The sequence below is a fragment of the Limulus polyphemus genome, unplaced genomic scaffold (assembly GCF_000517525.1).
Source record: "Limulus polyphemus unplaced genomic scaffold, Limulus_polyphemus-2.1.2 Scaffold306, whole genome shotgun sequence".
In the NCBI taxonomy this organism is placed as follows: Eukaryota; Metazoa; Arthropoda; class Merostomata; order Xiphosura; family Limulidae; genus Limulus; species Limulus polyphemus.
Genome location: NW_013665916.1, coordinates 671119 through 686896, shown reverse-complemented (window position 1 = coordinate 686896; position 15778 = coordinate 671119). Strand labels below are relative to the sequence as shown.

Below are 15778 nucleotides of genomic sequence, written 5' to 3'. Positions count from 1 at the left end.
TACAGTGAAACTAAAGAAGACATTATAACAATATGTTACCTAGTACCGCTCTACTGTAGCTATAGCACTACAAGTTAATTCTAAGAACTACAGTGAAACTAAAGAAGACATTATAACAATATGTTACCTAGTACCGCTCTACTGTAGCTATAGCACTACAAGTTAATTCTAAAACTACAGTGAAACTAAAGAAGACATTATAACAATATGTTACCTAGTACCGCTCTACTGTAGCTATAGCACTACAAGTTAATTCTAAGAACTACAGTGAAACTAAAGAAGACATTATAACAATATGTTACCTAGTACCGCTCTACTGATGAAATTCGTACGGAATCAACACTAATGAATTACGGCATGACCACATGCTATACAATACCTGACCTATCTTACTATAAAGGATGATTCATAATGTTTGTGTGTGTTAGCATCCTTTACCTATGGTTGGTTGGCTCGGTCATCGTAATTTTGGTATGGTAACGTGAAACTGTCCGATGGTGTACATTAGCTATTTTCTTTTTCCCGAGAATTGCGAAAAAAATCTCCTTAAATTGAGTGCTTTTTTTTTTCTACTTTTTTATACACTTTTGGCTTCCATCAACCATAGTTTGGCATATTAATGTTATTATCTTTTATATATTAACTGGAAACTGTTATATAATTACGTCGTCAAACAATTAATGTCCCGTTTTGGAACACTTTCATTAACCACCTCCAAAAAACGTACATCACGTATAATAGTTAAGCGAACCGCTTGAACACCACGTTAGTGTAGCCTATATAATGTAAAGTTTAGTATATTCTTATCACTTGTAGTGATGGCACACGACGAGACACACATTCGGCATGTAATGCTGTTTGAATACAAGAAGGGAAACAACGCCTCTGTAGCCACAAAGAATATCAAATGAGTTTATGGAAATGTTTTGAACGTTCTTAAGTGTCAACGATGGTTCAGCAAATTTCTTTCAGCCTTAAAAATTGTGATGGCAGGGTCTAACATGCTGGAATTTATATTGATGCTCTGAACACGCTTGTTGAGTCTAACCCAAGACAATACAGTCGTGAAATGGTCCTGAAATTGGATGTCTCTCATGTAACAATACGTAAACATCTAAGGAATATGGGAAAACTCCATAAAGAAGGCGTTTTGGTGCCTCACGAACTCTCCGTTGATCATTGTTTCCAACGTGTGAACGTTGTTACTTCGTCTCTTCTGGCGGGTAATGCGCGTGAACTATTTTTGGACAGAATCGTCACCGGTGATGAAAAATGGATTCTCTATGCGAATAGTAAAGGCCAAAAACAATGGCTCAGTCCTAGACTGTGTAAGGCATTAAAGAGGACATCGACATGTTTTTTGCTTCAAAGCCAAATGGTTTCTTTAATCAGGGCATTAACAACCTGATTTTAAGATGGAAAAGCATCATCGATAAGAATGGAGACTATTTCATTTAATAAATGTTTTGTTTTGATATATAAGTTGTTCGTGTTTTTTCATTAAAAAATGCAAGCTGTTTTTTGGTTTGTTTTAATCTATCTTGTTAACCCTCAAATGTTTGTAAGTATAAAGAACAGACCACTAATTTTCAAAGTAAAATACATTGGGCTCCAGAAGTTAGTGGCGCCGAGCGTGAGTGTCCTTTTAGCCGTGGGAGTATTATAATGTGATGGCCAATCTCACTATTCGCTAGTAAAATAGTAACCCAAGATTTGTCTGTGGGTGCTCCCTGCCTGATGCTTTCCCTGTTGTCTGCAGTTCAAAATTAGGAACGGTAGCAGATAGCCTTAGTAACTTTGCCATAAACAAAGAATTTTGTGCATAAATATTTCAGTAAACTGTGTTTGATAAGTCGATGGACATGGATCCCGTCTTTAATTCTCAGGTTAAAAAGATAATCAAAAATTGATCTAAATAACTGTTTTTGTAATCACTTCTTGCTAAAGTCAATGATGTTTGTAAAGAAATATGCTTTTGCTTAAGAAATATAGTCATGAATTTATAGAAAAGTATTCACAATTAATACAGAATATATGTATTTTTTATTAAAATAATAATTTAGAACATTTGTGGAAGCACCTGATCGTTTGCTACTGCGTAAGTAGAAGGCCTTTCGCAAATAAGATAGTTTCAATTACTACAGAGGGCTTCTACACCTTTGTACGTATTGACGTTGATTTTAAATTCAAGTGCTGCAAACCCGAATTTCAGTAATTTAGAACACTAACTAGAATTTAAAAGAATACTACGTGGCGTAAATATATGCTTAACCAATATATTCAAAAATGCTTACATTTTACCAAGAGAAGAGAAAAGTGACGCTGTGAATATCTTAAGAATATAGATTTAAAAAAATCTTCCATTTACTGCTTAGATTTTTACTTTTTAGTCTTGACGACATTGACAGTTAAACTCGGCATGAAAGTTGCTCAGTTCTGCTGAAGGATTGAGCTTCGTAGCACAAGCACTGGGTATAAGGAAACCCTAAAGAAAGAAGCCACGCTTCAAAAATAAGCTGAGCAATGACTTGGATCTAAACTTTTCCCAGTTTTAATTATCATGTTTACTGTGTTGCTAACTATATTGAAATTGGCTGAAAAAGATGTGACGGTACATTTATGGGCAATTTTTTAAAAATATATTCCATGTTACGTTTTACAACGTACATTTGTTTTTGTGACGAAACATAATTGGATCTTGGCTATGAAGCGTAAAATAAGGCAAGGCTTTAAATTCTCATGTCTATTAACTTTAGTATTCACGCTTTTGTAATTTTTTTTTTTCTCTAACTGGGACCTGACATGGCATAGCTTGATCGTTATGGCGATGTGTCTACAGGTTGCGGGATCGAAACCCATCACCGAACATGATCGACCTTTCAGCCTTCTGGTGTTCAGGGGTATGGTGTGACGACGGTAATTGCTACTATTCGTCACTAAACGATAGCCAGGAGTTCACTAGATGTTTTCCCTTCTAGTATTATCCTTTCAATGTTAGGGACGGCTCGCGCAGGTATCCTTCGAGTATCTTTGCGCAAAATTCAAATTCGTTATCTAGAGTAGCTTAACAAAAGCATCTTTAAGATCTAAGGATATATATATAACATTTTGCATGACTGATATTTTTATTTTTTGTAACTTGTAGGTCTTCCTTTTCAGAGAATTTGATGACCGAGGAAGACACCCTCAACAGAAATATTAATATAACTAAATATTACTGCCACAACAAAAATCTATTTTCGTTCATAGAAAAACTTTATTTTTATCTTTTTACTTGCATGTATCGAGTTATTTCATTGAGCTTTTGTAAATTCAGTGAGAGTTCAAATTTAAGAACTGTAAATACTTGTATATTGGCACCGAAAATGAGAGTAAATAATACAACAAAATCACAATCACCTTCATGAAAAACTAATTTTTTGGTATTATTATCTTTACATTAGCCCCCAAGTGACTTTTTACTGAATACCTTTCTATAAATTAGTACTGAAGTATGTAAAGATTAATATTTTTAATTCACTAAAAACTAAATTAAAAAATAATTTCTCACTTGGAGGATTAGGAGCAATGAATATATTTTCACTATATTAATTCGTAATGAAAACATTTACACAAGTACGTTCTGTTGAAGGAAACGGAAGGGAAGTTATTAAATTCAAAAAGTTTATTGATTTTGTTACCTAATTCACTGTCCATACGAAGAAAGGTGATTATTCCACTGGTTTTATGCATACCTAGTATAAGGTACACTTGGTTATGGATTTTGACAGAGTTATAGAGTCCCAAAGCCTACTTTTTTTAATTTAAGTTTATTTGCTATGTCTGGAAATAGTGAGCACAACAAAGTTTGTTGTCTCCGTAAGTTGTAATATGACTAATGTTATAACGTTATGTAAACAGACTAAGTGCTTTTCTACGTAACACACACAGTAAAGCTAAGAATCTGTTCTTCACCTTTCTTTTGTGGTAGTTTATAAGTTTTAAAAGTAACAAAACTATATTTGTTTTTTCTTCTGTTATTAAAATTGTAAAGGACACGCATAAACATTACGACCAATATAAACAAGACGACAACTTATACTTAAATAATTTAGATAGTTTAAAAACGTAACTACGAATAACTTTTTTAATCACTTTCTTCTCTGAAGATAAAAGTTTTAGTATCTTGCATTCTTTATGTTTTCAACATAGGCGTTTTGCACCAACAATGCATTTATTATGTCGTAACAAAGACATTAAAATCTACTTAAGATCACGGATAAAAATTAAATAGATTTTTAGGGAAAAAAAAACTGTTAACAGCTGCATCGATTATTAATACAAGTTATTACCCAAAAAGTAATCTGAACAGATTTCTTGAATACACTAAACCTCGCTCACAATTTGTTTTATTTCACCAAAGGAACAACTTCGAAGTATTGTTTAAGAATTTCAACATCTTTATTGGTAAGTTAATTAATTAATAAACTGACAAGTTTCTGATTTGCCATATGGGATTTGATAAAGGTAAGTAGTTTGCACTTGAGAAAAACCTAGTTACTCTGTTTTAGTTTTTGCTATAAAGTTTCTTTAATGTTGTGTACATACCTATCCTTCAGAATCTTTTAACAATAATGGACGTAGCGTGTATGTCAGTATCTATGTATGTAACCCAAATTCCTGTGTCATTTATTGAATGGCACCACAAAAAAAAAAATCTATAAAAAATTTCACACTTTGGATATTCAAGGTCCAGACAATTAGAAACATTACTGTGGTAAGTGCATCAACCATTTCTTTGTAATGGAACACAATTTTAAATAAAAGTACTCTCCTCACAACAAGAATACGACTTTCAGTAGGACTGTACGTGAGGGTTTGATGTGGAGGTGTTTTAGATTTACTTCAGAAAGAGAGAGAGAAATTTAAACTTCATAGAAGTTGTTTTGGTTTTAATAACGGGTTTTCCATAATTCAGCTACGCAGATTTTGAAAATAATATTCTTTTTTTTCTATTACGTAAGGATTTTATAAAAATCGGGAAGAAGAAAAACTGACTTAGATCAAAATATTTCGTTTATCGTAATGAACATTTCTTATTATTATGTTTGTTAACAAAGATACAAACAAGCTGAAGAAAAGGGAAGAACATTGATGTCAAACGAATATGCATCTATTTCTTTTAGTCTCAAAACTACGTGTTGTGTTTTTATGCATTGCATTATGACATTTTGTGAAAAATCTGTACATGATCGAGAAACATGAATATCATTTTCCGATTCAGCGTACAGGAATTACTGTAGAACACGTAAAATCTCAAGACAATAAAACCATCATAGGCCTGTGTAATTAGAATCGCAAACAAATTATGAATGACCTCGTTTCTTTTTATACAGTACTACCTCCCCCATCAGTAGCTCAGCCTATAGTGCTTAAATTCGAGGTTCGATTCTTGCTGTAAACACAATTACCCCTTTATGCAGTTTTGTGCTTAATAACAACTAAAACTTCCACAACATTTAAATCTTAAGTTGTATAATTGAAACTTAAGTTACTACAAAATTTACAGCAGTGTTGAAACACATTGTCCTGATTTTTCATCATCGTCCTTTAGTTTCCCCCGGTGAGTCAGTGGTAAGTTCCTGGACTTACAATGCTAAAATCAAGCGTTCGATTCCTTGCAGTGGACTGAGTGCAGATAATCTTATAAAGTGTTCGATTCCTTGCAGTGGACTGAGTGCAGATAATCTTATCAAGTGTTCGATTCCTTGCAGTGGACTGAGTGCAGATAATCTTATCAAGTGTTCGATTCCTTGCAGTGGACTGAGTGCAGATAATCTTATCAAGTGTTCGATTCCTTGCAGTGGACTGAGTGCAGATAATCTTATCAAGTGTTCGATTCCTTGCAGTGGACTGAGTGCAGATAATCTTGTGTTGCTTTGCGCTAAAAAACAATCTTTTAGTCTTTTGGATACACAACAGTATTAAATATCACGTCGTCTACTGTTCTCTTAACAATTGATATTTAATATCGTATACCATCTTCGCTCCATTTGGTGGTATTTGTGTCTAAAAACGTATCTAGTTTTGTAGATATATAAACAAATATGCCAATTTATGTGGTTAAAAGTTGGCAGAACAGTATTTTAAAAAAAAAAATAATATGTGGGTTTTTGGTGAGGTTTTCATTTACTGGGTTTTTAAAAAAACGAAAGAAGCATCTAAAAAATTTAAATTATTTTAGTTTGTACTTTAATTTCTAGCATAGTATATTGCAAACCTATGTAGGGTTAATGTTAGTATTATGATAAAGACTAAAAAAAAATACATTTCACACATACATTGCGGGATATCCGTTTTGGATATTATCACAGACTCTGTTTATACCAGAAGTCAACCTTTGACCTATTCACAGGCCGTAATTGTGTAATTGACTCCCCTAGATAATAACAATAAAATGTAAACTTATTCATGCACTGACTTAATAAGCGACGCAACACTAAAGTACCGTATAGAACATAAATCGCTAACAAAGTATAATCTTACCGGCAGTGCTGGATAAGTGTGAGAGCGAACAGAAATGTTACGAGTAAATGGGCATAATTGGTGCTTCCTACTTTGACGGGCTTGTTTTACATCGGACACGTCAGTTTATATGTAAGTGGTGCAAGGACGTGGATTGAAAGTTAATAAATTATTAAATCGGTTTTATTTCACGTTAACTCAGTAGAGTAATTTGCCCAACACTTTTTTTAATTTGCATTTTTATTCGTCATCAAAATATTTGCATGATTTATTTTTCATTTTACACGTAATTTAGAGCCTTGACTCCTACATTTTGGTACACGTACCCACAGGAGTACGAAGGTACTCCTAATATAATAAATGTATTTTAATTAAATATTGGTTAAAGAAAATAGCAAAGTTAACATCGTAACCAACCGTTCGTCAGCCTGCTTGCGTTCTTTGCAACAAATTTTTTACTGTGACATTCGCTGTGTGAAAGTAAAATTTATTGATAGATCATAATAAAAACTAGTCATACATACAGAAATGACCCAAGAGTGTCAAAGTAATATTAACACTGTCAGCCCTTCTGAGTGAAGAGGTTGACCACATGGGTGAGCAACGGCCAATTTAGGAGTACTTAAAAACAAAAAAAAAAGGTAGGATCCACTTTTAAGTGTAGGGTGAAGAGAAACTAAAGTTTCTGAACATCCCAGGTTGTCTTTCAAGACCCAGAGATATTAAAACCTAGACTACTGCTACGAATTTTGATTTAACTTGTTAACATATTCACGGCTAGGGCACCGAATGAGAATGCTCGGATCGTGGCAAAGATAAAGTGTAATTTCTGACCGCCCCAGGTTATCTTTCAGGCCCCAAATTGTTTGAGGCGTGAGACATTTCAAACCTAAATACCTGCCAACAGTGGAATGAATTGGTAGAGTATTTCTTTGTGTGTGATGTGTCCGAGGAGAATTTTTTAAAGTTCTGTTTATTTGTGCATACATATCTCTGAATACATAAAGAAGAAATAATGCTATATATATTAATTTCTATATAACTTTTTATTTTATTTAGCTTTTCCAACTTTACATTAAATTAACTTAAATATATTCAAGTATAACGTACAGAAAATAGTAATTTGTTCAGTTTGAGAATATTCAGTTTTATCACTTATGAAACTTCTTTTTATATTGTACAAGATATTTTGTCATTAGGGGAGCTAACACAACAGTTCACTATTTGGAAGTATATAAACGTATGAAAACTTTCTAATCTTTTAAATCAAAAGTCTTGTAAGGTTTTAGTAATACTCTCTACTAAGTAAAAAGAGAGTATATTAAACAGAATATGAATTTCTCACATTCTCTTCAGTGTTAAGAGCGTAGAAGTAGACTGATTAAACAAAACCAACTCCGGAAAAATGGATATTTTATTCACAACTATATACTTAGTTTTTACATAGTTAGCTTTTTAAGTTACAACAATGAATTACAGGAACATGATGGTTTTTTTTTGTTGTTGTTGTTGTTGTTTTGAGCAATTCATTTCGGGTTTGACGTACATTTGATAACTTATTTGAATCGGGTACGTTTATGGAACTGGATGCGTGATTAAGTTTTTGCCAAAATATGGTTGTACTTAGACTACTGAATTTTAGGGTTTTACGTTTCGCGTATGGTGATTTTGAATTTAGAACTTGAGATATCATCGTGCTATTTCTTGGATTGTTTCACAGCTGAAACACACACACTCATCTAGTTATAAAGGCCAAACGATAAATTTATTATGTTATTGATAACGTAAGAACAGGTAAACTAAACTAGACACAAGTTAAGCGAATGGTAATACAATGTTATGATAATATAGCACAAGCACATTTATAAAGTTAATCAAATAATTAATGTGGGAAGTATTACACTCGCTAACGGATCAGTTGTGTACAGAGTAATCCATACAACACTAACTGTACTGTGTCAACCAAATTAGGAGGAGGTTTTTTAATAGGAATAACGTCAAAAGTTTTGTTGGGATAGTTGTTTTAATCATTCTTCCCAGAACGGGTTGGATATGTTACAATTGGTTCCGTAATGTTAAGGGTGAGTTTTGGAATGGTTTGTCAGGTATTATAGTACACGTGGAAAACTGTGGGGTGGTCAAAAATATACATCTATATTCTGTTATGTATTTTATTAAAAATAAGTATAAAGTAATTACTTGTTGGTTAACTCTTAAATATGGTAATTACAGAAATGCGTGTATATTTACATGTGATTTTAATGAATGATATCTTGGGTATCTAAGTTAAATGTGCTGGTATTACTTTAACCTAGCTCTGCGTCTTTGATCATTTCTTTTGTTACGCAGAGTTACCCTAAAATACAGCATAATCGACAGATTAAAAGTTGTTTTAGTGTAATAACGTTTCGGATTTACATAGGGGGATACTAATGTTTGTGTGATTGTTTATCGCCTTGTTCTAACGAAATTTATCGATTATAACGGCTACAATACATCTAAAGTGAATTCCATGTTCAGTCAAAAATATTATCATTAAATTTTAACCGAACATCTTTGTTCGGGCAACTGTGTTAAAACGGAGCGGAAATACATCATGTACTAATTACGATATTACTTATTAGATCCTTTTACAAACACACGCTGGTGTCACCTTTCAACTGTTTGGAGATGTCACAACGACAAACAAGACCACAGGTAACCCGATACAGCAACGTTTTAATCCACAAAATATCGCTACATCTTGCGTTGATGCCGCGGTACTTTTCTTTTAACTCGTTCATTTTTTTAAAAAACAAATATCTTTATTTCAGTTCTATAGAGTAAGCCGTGCGTTGTAGTATGCTGCAAAATCAATTCGTGACCAATAGTTCAGTGTACTCGATTACCGCTTTTACAAGCGTATATACATTCAGACATGCCTAACGTAAAGCAGAGTCGAGGAACGATGATCAGTGTATGCCTTGTTTAACCAATATCGTATTTTATTACTAGTTATCATTTCGCTGATTTAATCATCTGAGGAATATTTTAAAAACCCGTAGACTGTTGGATGACTGTCGTCTACAAGATAAGGAGCTGAGTTGTGTGTTGTGGCTACATCGAACTGTTTTAACTGTGAAGTTGATACGCTGTTGTTAGCGACCGGGATGCATAATTATTTTAGGTTGACATAGACTTACACGATTTATTTTGTGTATTTAATTCCATAACATAAAATTCATGTCCAATTATCAGTAATTCTTGATGAAAACCATCAATCTGCATAGATCATAACTTAAAAATACTTTGTAGGTAATATAGGTTAATATACCAGTCTAACTAGGAGTATGGAATGTCATAGAAGTAATATGGCTTAATTTAATATAACCTGTCTAACTAGGAGTATGAAATGTCATAGAAGTAATATGGCTTAATTTAATATAACCTGTCTAACTAGGAGTATGAAATGTCATAGAAGTAATATGGCTTGATTTAATATAACCTGTCTAACTAGGAGTATGAAATGTCATAGAAGTAATATGGCTTGATTTAATATAACCTGTCTAACTAGGAGTATGAAATGTCATAGAAGTAATATGGCTTGATTTAATATAACCTGTCTAACTAGGAGTATGAAATGTCATAGAAGTAATATGGCTTGATTTAATATAACCTGTCTAACTAGGAGTGTGAAATGTCATAGAAGTAATATGGCTTGATTTAATATAACCTGTCTAACTAGGAGTATGAAATGTCATAGAAGTAATATGGCTTAATTTAATATAACCTGTCTAACTAGGAGTATGAAATGTCATAGAAGTAATATGGCTTAATTTAATATAACCTGTCTTAACTAGGAGTATGAAATGTCATAGAAGTAATATGGCTTAATTTAATATAACCTGTCTAACTAGGAGTATGAAATGTCATAGAAGTAATATGGCTTAATTTAATATAACCTGTCTAACTAGGAGTATGAAATGTCATAGAAGTAATATGGCTTAATTTAATATAACCTGTCTAACTAGGAGCATGGAGATTTGTAAAACGAAAAGTGGCCGTTCTTAATATTTTCAATAGTATAATTGTTGTATTCTTGAAAAATAGTAAGCAGAATGGAAGTTTTGTTTTTATATGTTTGGATTGCTGTCATTGATGGCCAGCATTGAAATCTCCCTATTTAACCTGTACTAGAAGAAATAAACTATTTAAAATCATTATTTACTTCCTTATTCTTCTTTATAATTTAGCTATAGTATCATTCATAATAATGTATTTGTTATAATCTTTATTAGGTTTATTTGAAATGATTTGTAGCAGTGCTTTTTTCTTGTATTTTTAACTATCTTTGGTGGTTTTAATAATTTTATTTTACACGCAAGTGTCATAACATTTTTTTAAGGTTTTTCATTGTATAAATGTTATTTACTACTTTTTGCAATTTTATTTTATATTTTCTAGTACTTGGTATGAATTTTGTAGATATCTTATTTTGAAAAATAATCACTTTTATATACATATGACTAAAGATGTTTTACTTTTCTTTAATAATACTTAGTCTAAATATATAGTATTAAATAAAGATTAAGGGTGTGGGGTGTGTGTAGATAAGCATATAACTTTGGTGGATGAGTCTTATTTATTGCAAACTAACGAACTATATATTGTTAGTATGATTTAGTTCTATATTCAGTCATGCTCATTTAACGTTGGAGATTATGGAGAGAAGTTGGGATACATAGCCTCCCAGCTTCTCTCCATAATCTCCAACGTTAAATGAGCATGACTGAATATAGAACTAAATCATCCTAACAATATATAGTTCGTTAGTTTGCAACATATAATCTGTATAACTTGATGACAATCTACATAGCCTAATACACCAAATAACAGAATATAAATATTGCAGTGATAGAACTATACATATAATCTGTATAACTTGATGACAATCTCTGATTTAGATTATGAGGGTCGATAAGAGATAAGATCTGTAATTTAGCTTTTGGGTTTTTTTTTGGATTTCATAAATTTGTGTTTTGCACTTGTGAATTATTACCATACTCAAAACCTGTTGCAAATGATGAATGGTAGGTCAGCATGGGTTTAATCAACCATGCCCTTTTTGATTATTATTCTTCAGGTTTTTGCAAATTTTTTTTTTTTTTAATCCATGACTTGAAAGTTAATAGAAGAAAAATAATGCACCAAATGATTTTTGGGTCCTATTTGCACAACTAATGTTAAGTCACTTTACATTTTCAAATTTGAATCTCTCTGTGTCAATCAATACACATTTTTTTTTTCTTGTATAATTATAAACTCTGTGCTCAACAGATGGGACCACCAAATACCCTAAGTGACAAGGTTCAATCTGTTTTTGCTGCTCTTAGATATGACTGCAAATCTGATATTGTTATCACTTCTAGCCAACAATGAGTAAGTATTTTATTTCTTATTTTATAACATATACATTTTACAGTGAAATATAATATATATGACTAATTTATATATCTAGCTTGTTGGGAAATAAACAGTTGTATATACATCTTATACCTGTGTATTATAGTTAGTATGTAAATATATTAATAACGATTATAGCTGCAGTAAAGTTTATGGATATAAGGGCTGTGGAGGAATAGGTTAATTAACAATCGTGAACCATAACTTGGTTGTTTCAATAAAATAAATATATAAACAAAAATTGAAATGTCTATTGTGAAATTCAATACTAAACCTGTTACTTGTAATGAATTTCAACTATATAAACTTTTCAAAATATCATAGGTAAATAACTGTGTGTGTGTGTGATATTTAGAAGAAAATGTCTGTATTAATAACACTGAAAAGCATTGGGAAATATATAATCTGAAAATGCAAATGAATAACAAGATAACTGATTTTCCATATAACAGTTGTGCTTCAGTCCATAATATCCCAACACCTACTACCTTTCACCATCTGCATCCCGTTATGGGTATGGTAGTTGCATATTATATTCAATTTGAACATGTGCTTATGCATGTATTAGGTCATCAAGAATTTAATGTCACGTTTTGGGACACTTTCATTAACCACCCTCCAAAAAACATACACCTAAATGTCATGTTAGTGTAGCCTATATATCTGTAAAGTTTAGTATACTCTAATCCATTATAGTAATGGCACATGACGAGACACAAATTCAGCTTGTAGAAAAATAATGCCTCAGTAGCCGCAGAGAATATCAAAGAAGTTTATGGAAATGTTTTGAACATTCATAAGTGTCAACAATGGTTCGGCAAATTTCGTTCAGGTGACTTTAGCCTTAAAAACTGGGATGACAGAGGCCGGCATGTTGGAATTGATATTGATGCTCTGAAGATGCTTGTTGAGTCTAACCCAAGGCAACACAGTCATGAAATGGCCCTGAAATTACATGTCTCTCGTGAAACAATACGTAAATATCTAAGGAACATGAAAAAACTCCATAAAGAAGGTAAACGGGGGCCTCACAAACTCTCCGTTGATCATCGTTTCCAACGTCTGAACGTTGCTTCATCTCTTCTGGCGCGTAATCCATATTTGGACAGAATTGTCACCGGTGATCAAAAATGGATTCTCTATGGGAATATTAAATGCTAAAAACAATGGCTCAGTCCTAGACAAAAACCACTTCCAACCCCAAAACCTGGACTCCATCTGCAGAAAGTGATGCTTTGCATTTGGTGGGGTATCGAAGGAGTAATTCATTTCAAATACTTCATTCCACAGTGATCTGTCAATGCAGAGATCTATAGTCAGCAACTGGAACATTGAAATCAAGGCCTTCATCAGAAATGCCCTTCACTCGTCAATTGGAAAGGTGTTCTTCTCCACGACAATGCATGTCCACATGTGGTACGTTTGATGCAACACAATATTATGGAGTTGGTTTGAGAAGTTCTTCCCCACTCACCATATTCTCCAGATATGGCACCATCAGATTACCGTCTTTTAAGTTTGCTGCAACACCATCTTAATGAGAAAATGTATGCAAATGTGGAAGGTGTAAAAGAGGACATCGACATGCTTTTTGCTTCAAAGCCAAGTGATTTCTTTAATCAGGGCATTAACAACCTGATTGTAAGATAGAAAAGCATCAACAATAAGAATGGAGACTATTTTATTTAATTAATATTTTGTTTTGATATATTAGTTGTTTGGGTTTTTTCATCTAAAAAAAAGTGACATCTAATACATACACTACCCCTACCTAATTACAAATCCCGTGTTAACAAATGCATAGCTTAACTGAAGATCAAAAGTTTAATCTCTACACATTGTCATGCACATATGCACTGTCTTTCTTTTTTTACATATTTGGTGTTAATATCTCTTCTTCTTCTTAATTGATGAGCTCTGGTGTAGAACAATAAACAAATACAAAATTAGATAAGTAAATCAATAATAAAAGTAGTGGAAAATCTAGGTGCCTCTTTTAAAACTAATTGACATTTTGTCTGTAAAAATGTTACCACTTTATCCAGTGTTTAACCTGGGATACTGATCAAATTAGAATAGCAAGCTAATTGAATTAACATTTTAAAAACATACTACGTTAATCACACAAAAAAATAAAATTTTTAGTCTAATTAAAAGAAAATTAGAGAAAATTATAAAAGGCACTGATGCAAACTTGTAATGTATAACACTAGAATTTCTAGGTAGATTCATTTCTCTGTGTGTGTAAGTGTCGGAATATGTATATAAAATAATTTTGTAGTGAGTATATTAGACCTATCTAGAACCTAACTTGAGTTGTTGCCATGTAATTGTAACCAACTAAATATATAATTACAATGTGTATGGATACAAGTAAGCTTATAACATTGTGTGAGCTTAAATTATTCAATTAGATTTTTGAATGTTATTGTACTAAGAGAGAAAATAATCACCAACCTTTTACTGCTGTATTAAAAAGAGATGATTAATTTGATTAATGAGCAGCTTTGTTTTTTACTGGTAGATTCATGTTAAGTATGAATGTATTATATTTAAATTATGTGATATGAACAGTTAAATATACATGTGATTCTGTGGTAACATTTATGGCTTTAAATAGTTGGAATGAAAACTATTTCTTTAGTTTTAGGGAAATAAATAAACATTATGGAATAAAATAAAAAGCTATATTGCATTTATTTAAAACATTGTGATTCTTTTTATAATGTTTATTTTTCTTTATGTAATGTTAACTAAATGGCATAGAACATAGAAATTTATACATTGGGTTTGAAATATTGTCTATTATGATTTTGCGAATGACCTTAGGTACTCAAAACCTCACTCAGCTTGAACAGTTGGAGAAAGCAGCTGAGGAGAGAGCAGCAATAGTTGCTAAATATGACCGTGGTCGAGAAAATGGAGCCCAGATTGACTCTTGGGAAGATCCATCTTTTGAAGTGTATCATGTCACAGACCGTTATGGATTTTTACAGTGAGCTAAAACTGAGTGTTTTTCTTTGATTAGTCAGGATTTTGAAGTCTAGTGTTGAAACTATTTTTACCATTCTTCAGTAAATTATATCTTAATATATAGCTATATACTGTAGAAAAGTAAGAGACAGTTTTACCATTTAAAATGTTTAATAGAGATTCAACAACTATAACATTTACTATTCAAACTTTGCTCAAATTGCAGTTTAAAGTATGAAAATTGTACATTTATATGTGCACACACACCCGTACATAAACTTTTTATCTCATAATGTCTTTCAATTTAAACTTAACATTTTTTAACAGGTTCAGTTTTCTGATTACATTTATATATACTAAATATAACTTCATGCAACTGTCTTCATTATGATATAGTTCAATATGATTTCAATAATTCATGAAAACTTGATATCACAGTAGATGTACTAGACTTTTGGTCTGATCTATTGTACAGCTTGAGAAACAATGAAGAAAAGTGTAAAGAAATTGTGAGTTTCAGCACCTCTGCTCATGTTTGCAAAGGAGATGCTGCACTGACTCCACTGATTGGCCTCTGTGATATTCTCAGTGTTTTGTTGTACTCTTAAAGTCTAGTTATTGGTGGAAGTCTAGTCACAACATTAGTGTTTATCTGTATTTTTGTGAACATTATAACTTTTAGTTAATCATTTTCTGTGAATGAATAGTATTTTTAAGAAAGCCTGTTCCGTAGCATACTGACATAGTGTTATGGTAGATAACATTTCAACCAAGGCTTTGCGTTTCATGTCTAGCCTATGAGGTGAAATCTGTTATTAAGCATAAGGCACAGAAGGAGTGATGTTGAGAGATTATTACA

General features: G+C 32.2%; 1 protein-coding gene across 2 annotated transcripts in view; it reads left to right on the top strand.

Moving 5' to 3' along the window:
- Positions 1–15778, top strand: part of LOC106457241 (USP6 N-terminal-like protein) — a 58087-nt gene that overhangs the window by 20207 nt on the left and 22102 nt on the right. Inside the window, exons 1-3 of one of the 2 annotated variants that reach the window (XM_022383073.1) lie at positions 9123–9201; positions 11821–11922; positions 14776–14941. In XM_022383073.1, the coding sequence (XP_022238781.1) occupies positions 11919–11922; positions 14776–14941 (170 nt within the window). In that variant the 5' untranslated portion in view covers positions 9123–9201; positions 11821–11918. Of the gene's footprint in view, positions 1–9122; positions 9202–11820; positions 11923–14775; positions 14942–15778 lie in introns of those variants that run through there. The other variant, XM_013916635.2, reaches the window with a different exon arrangement.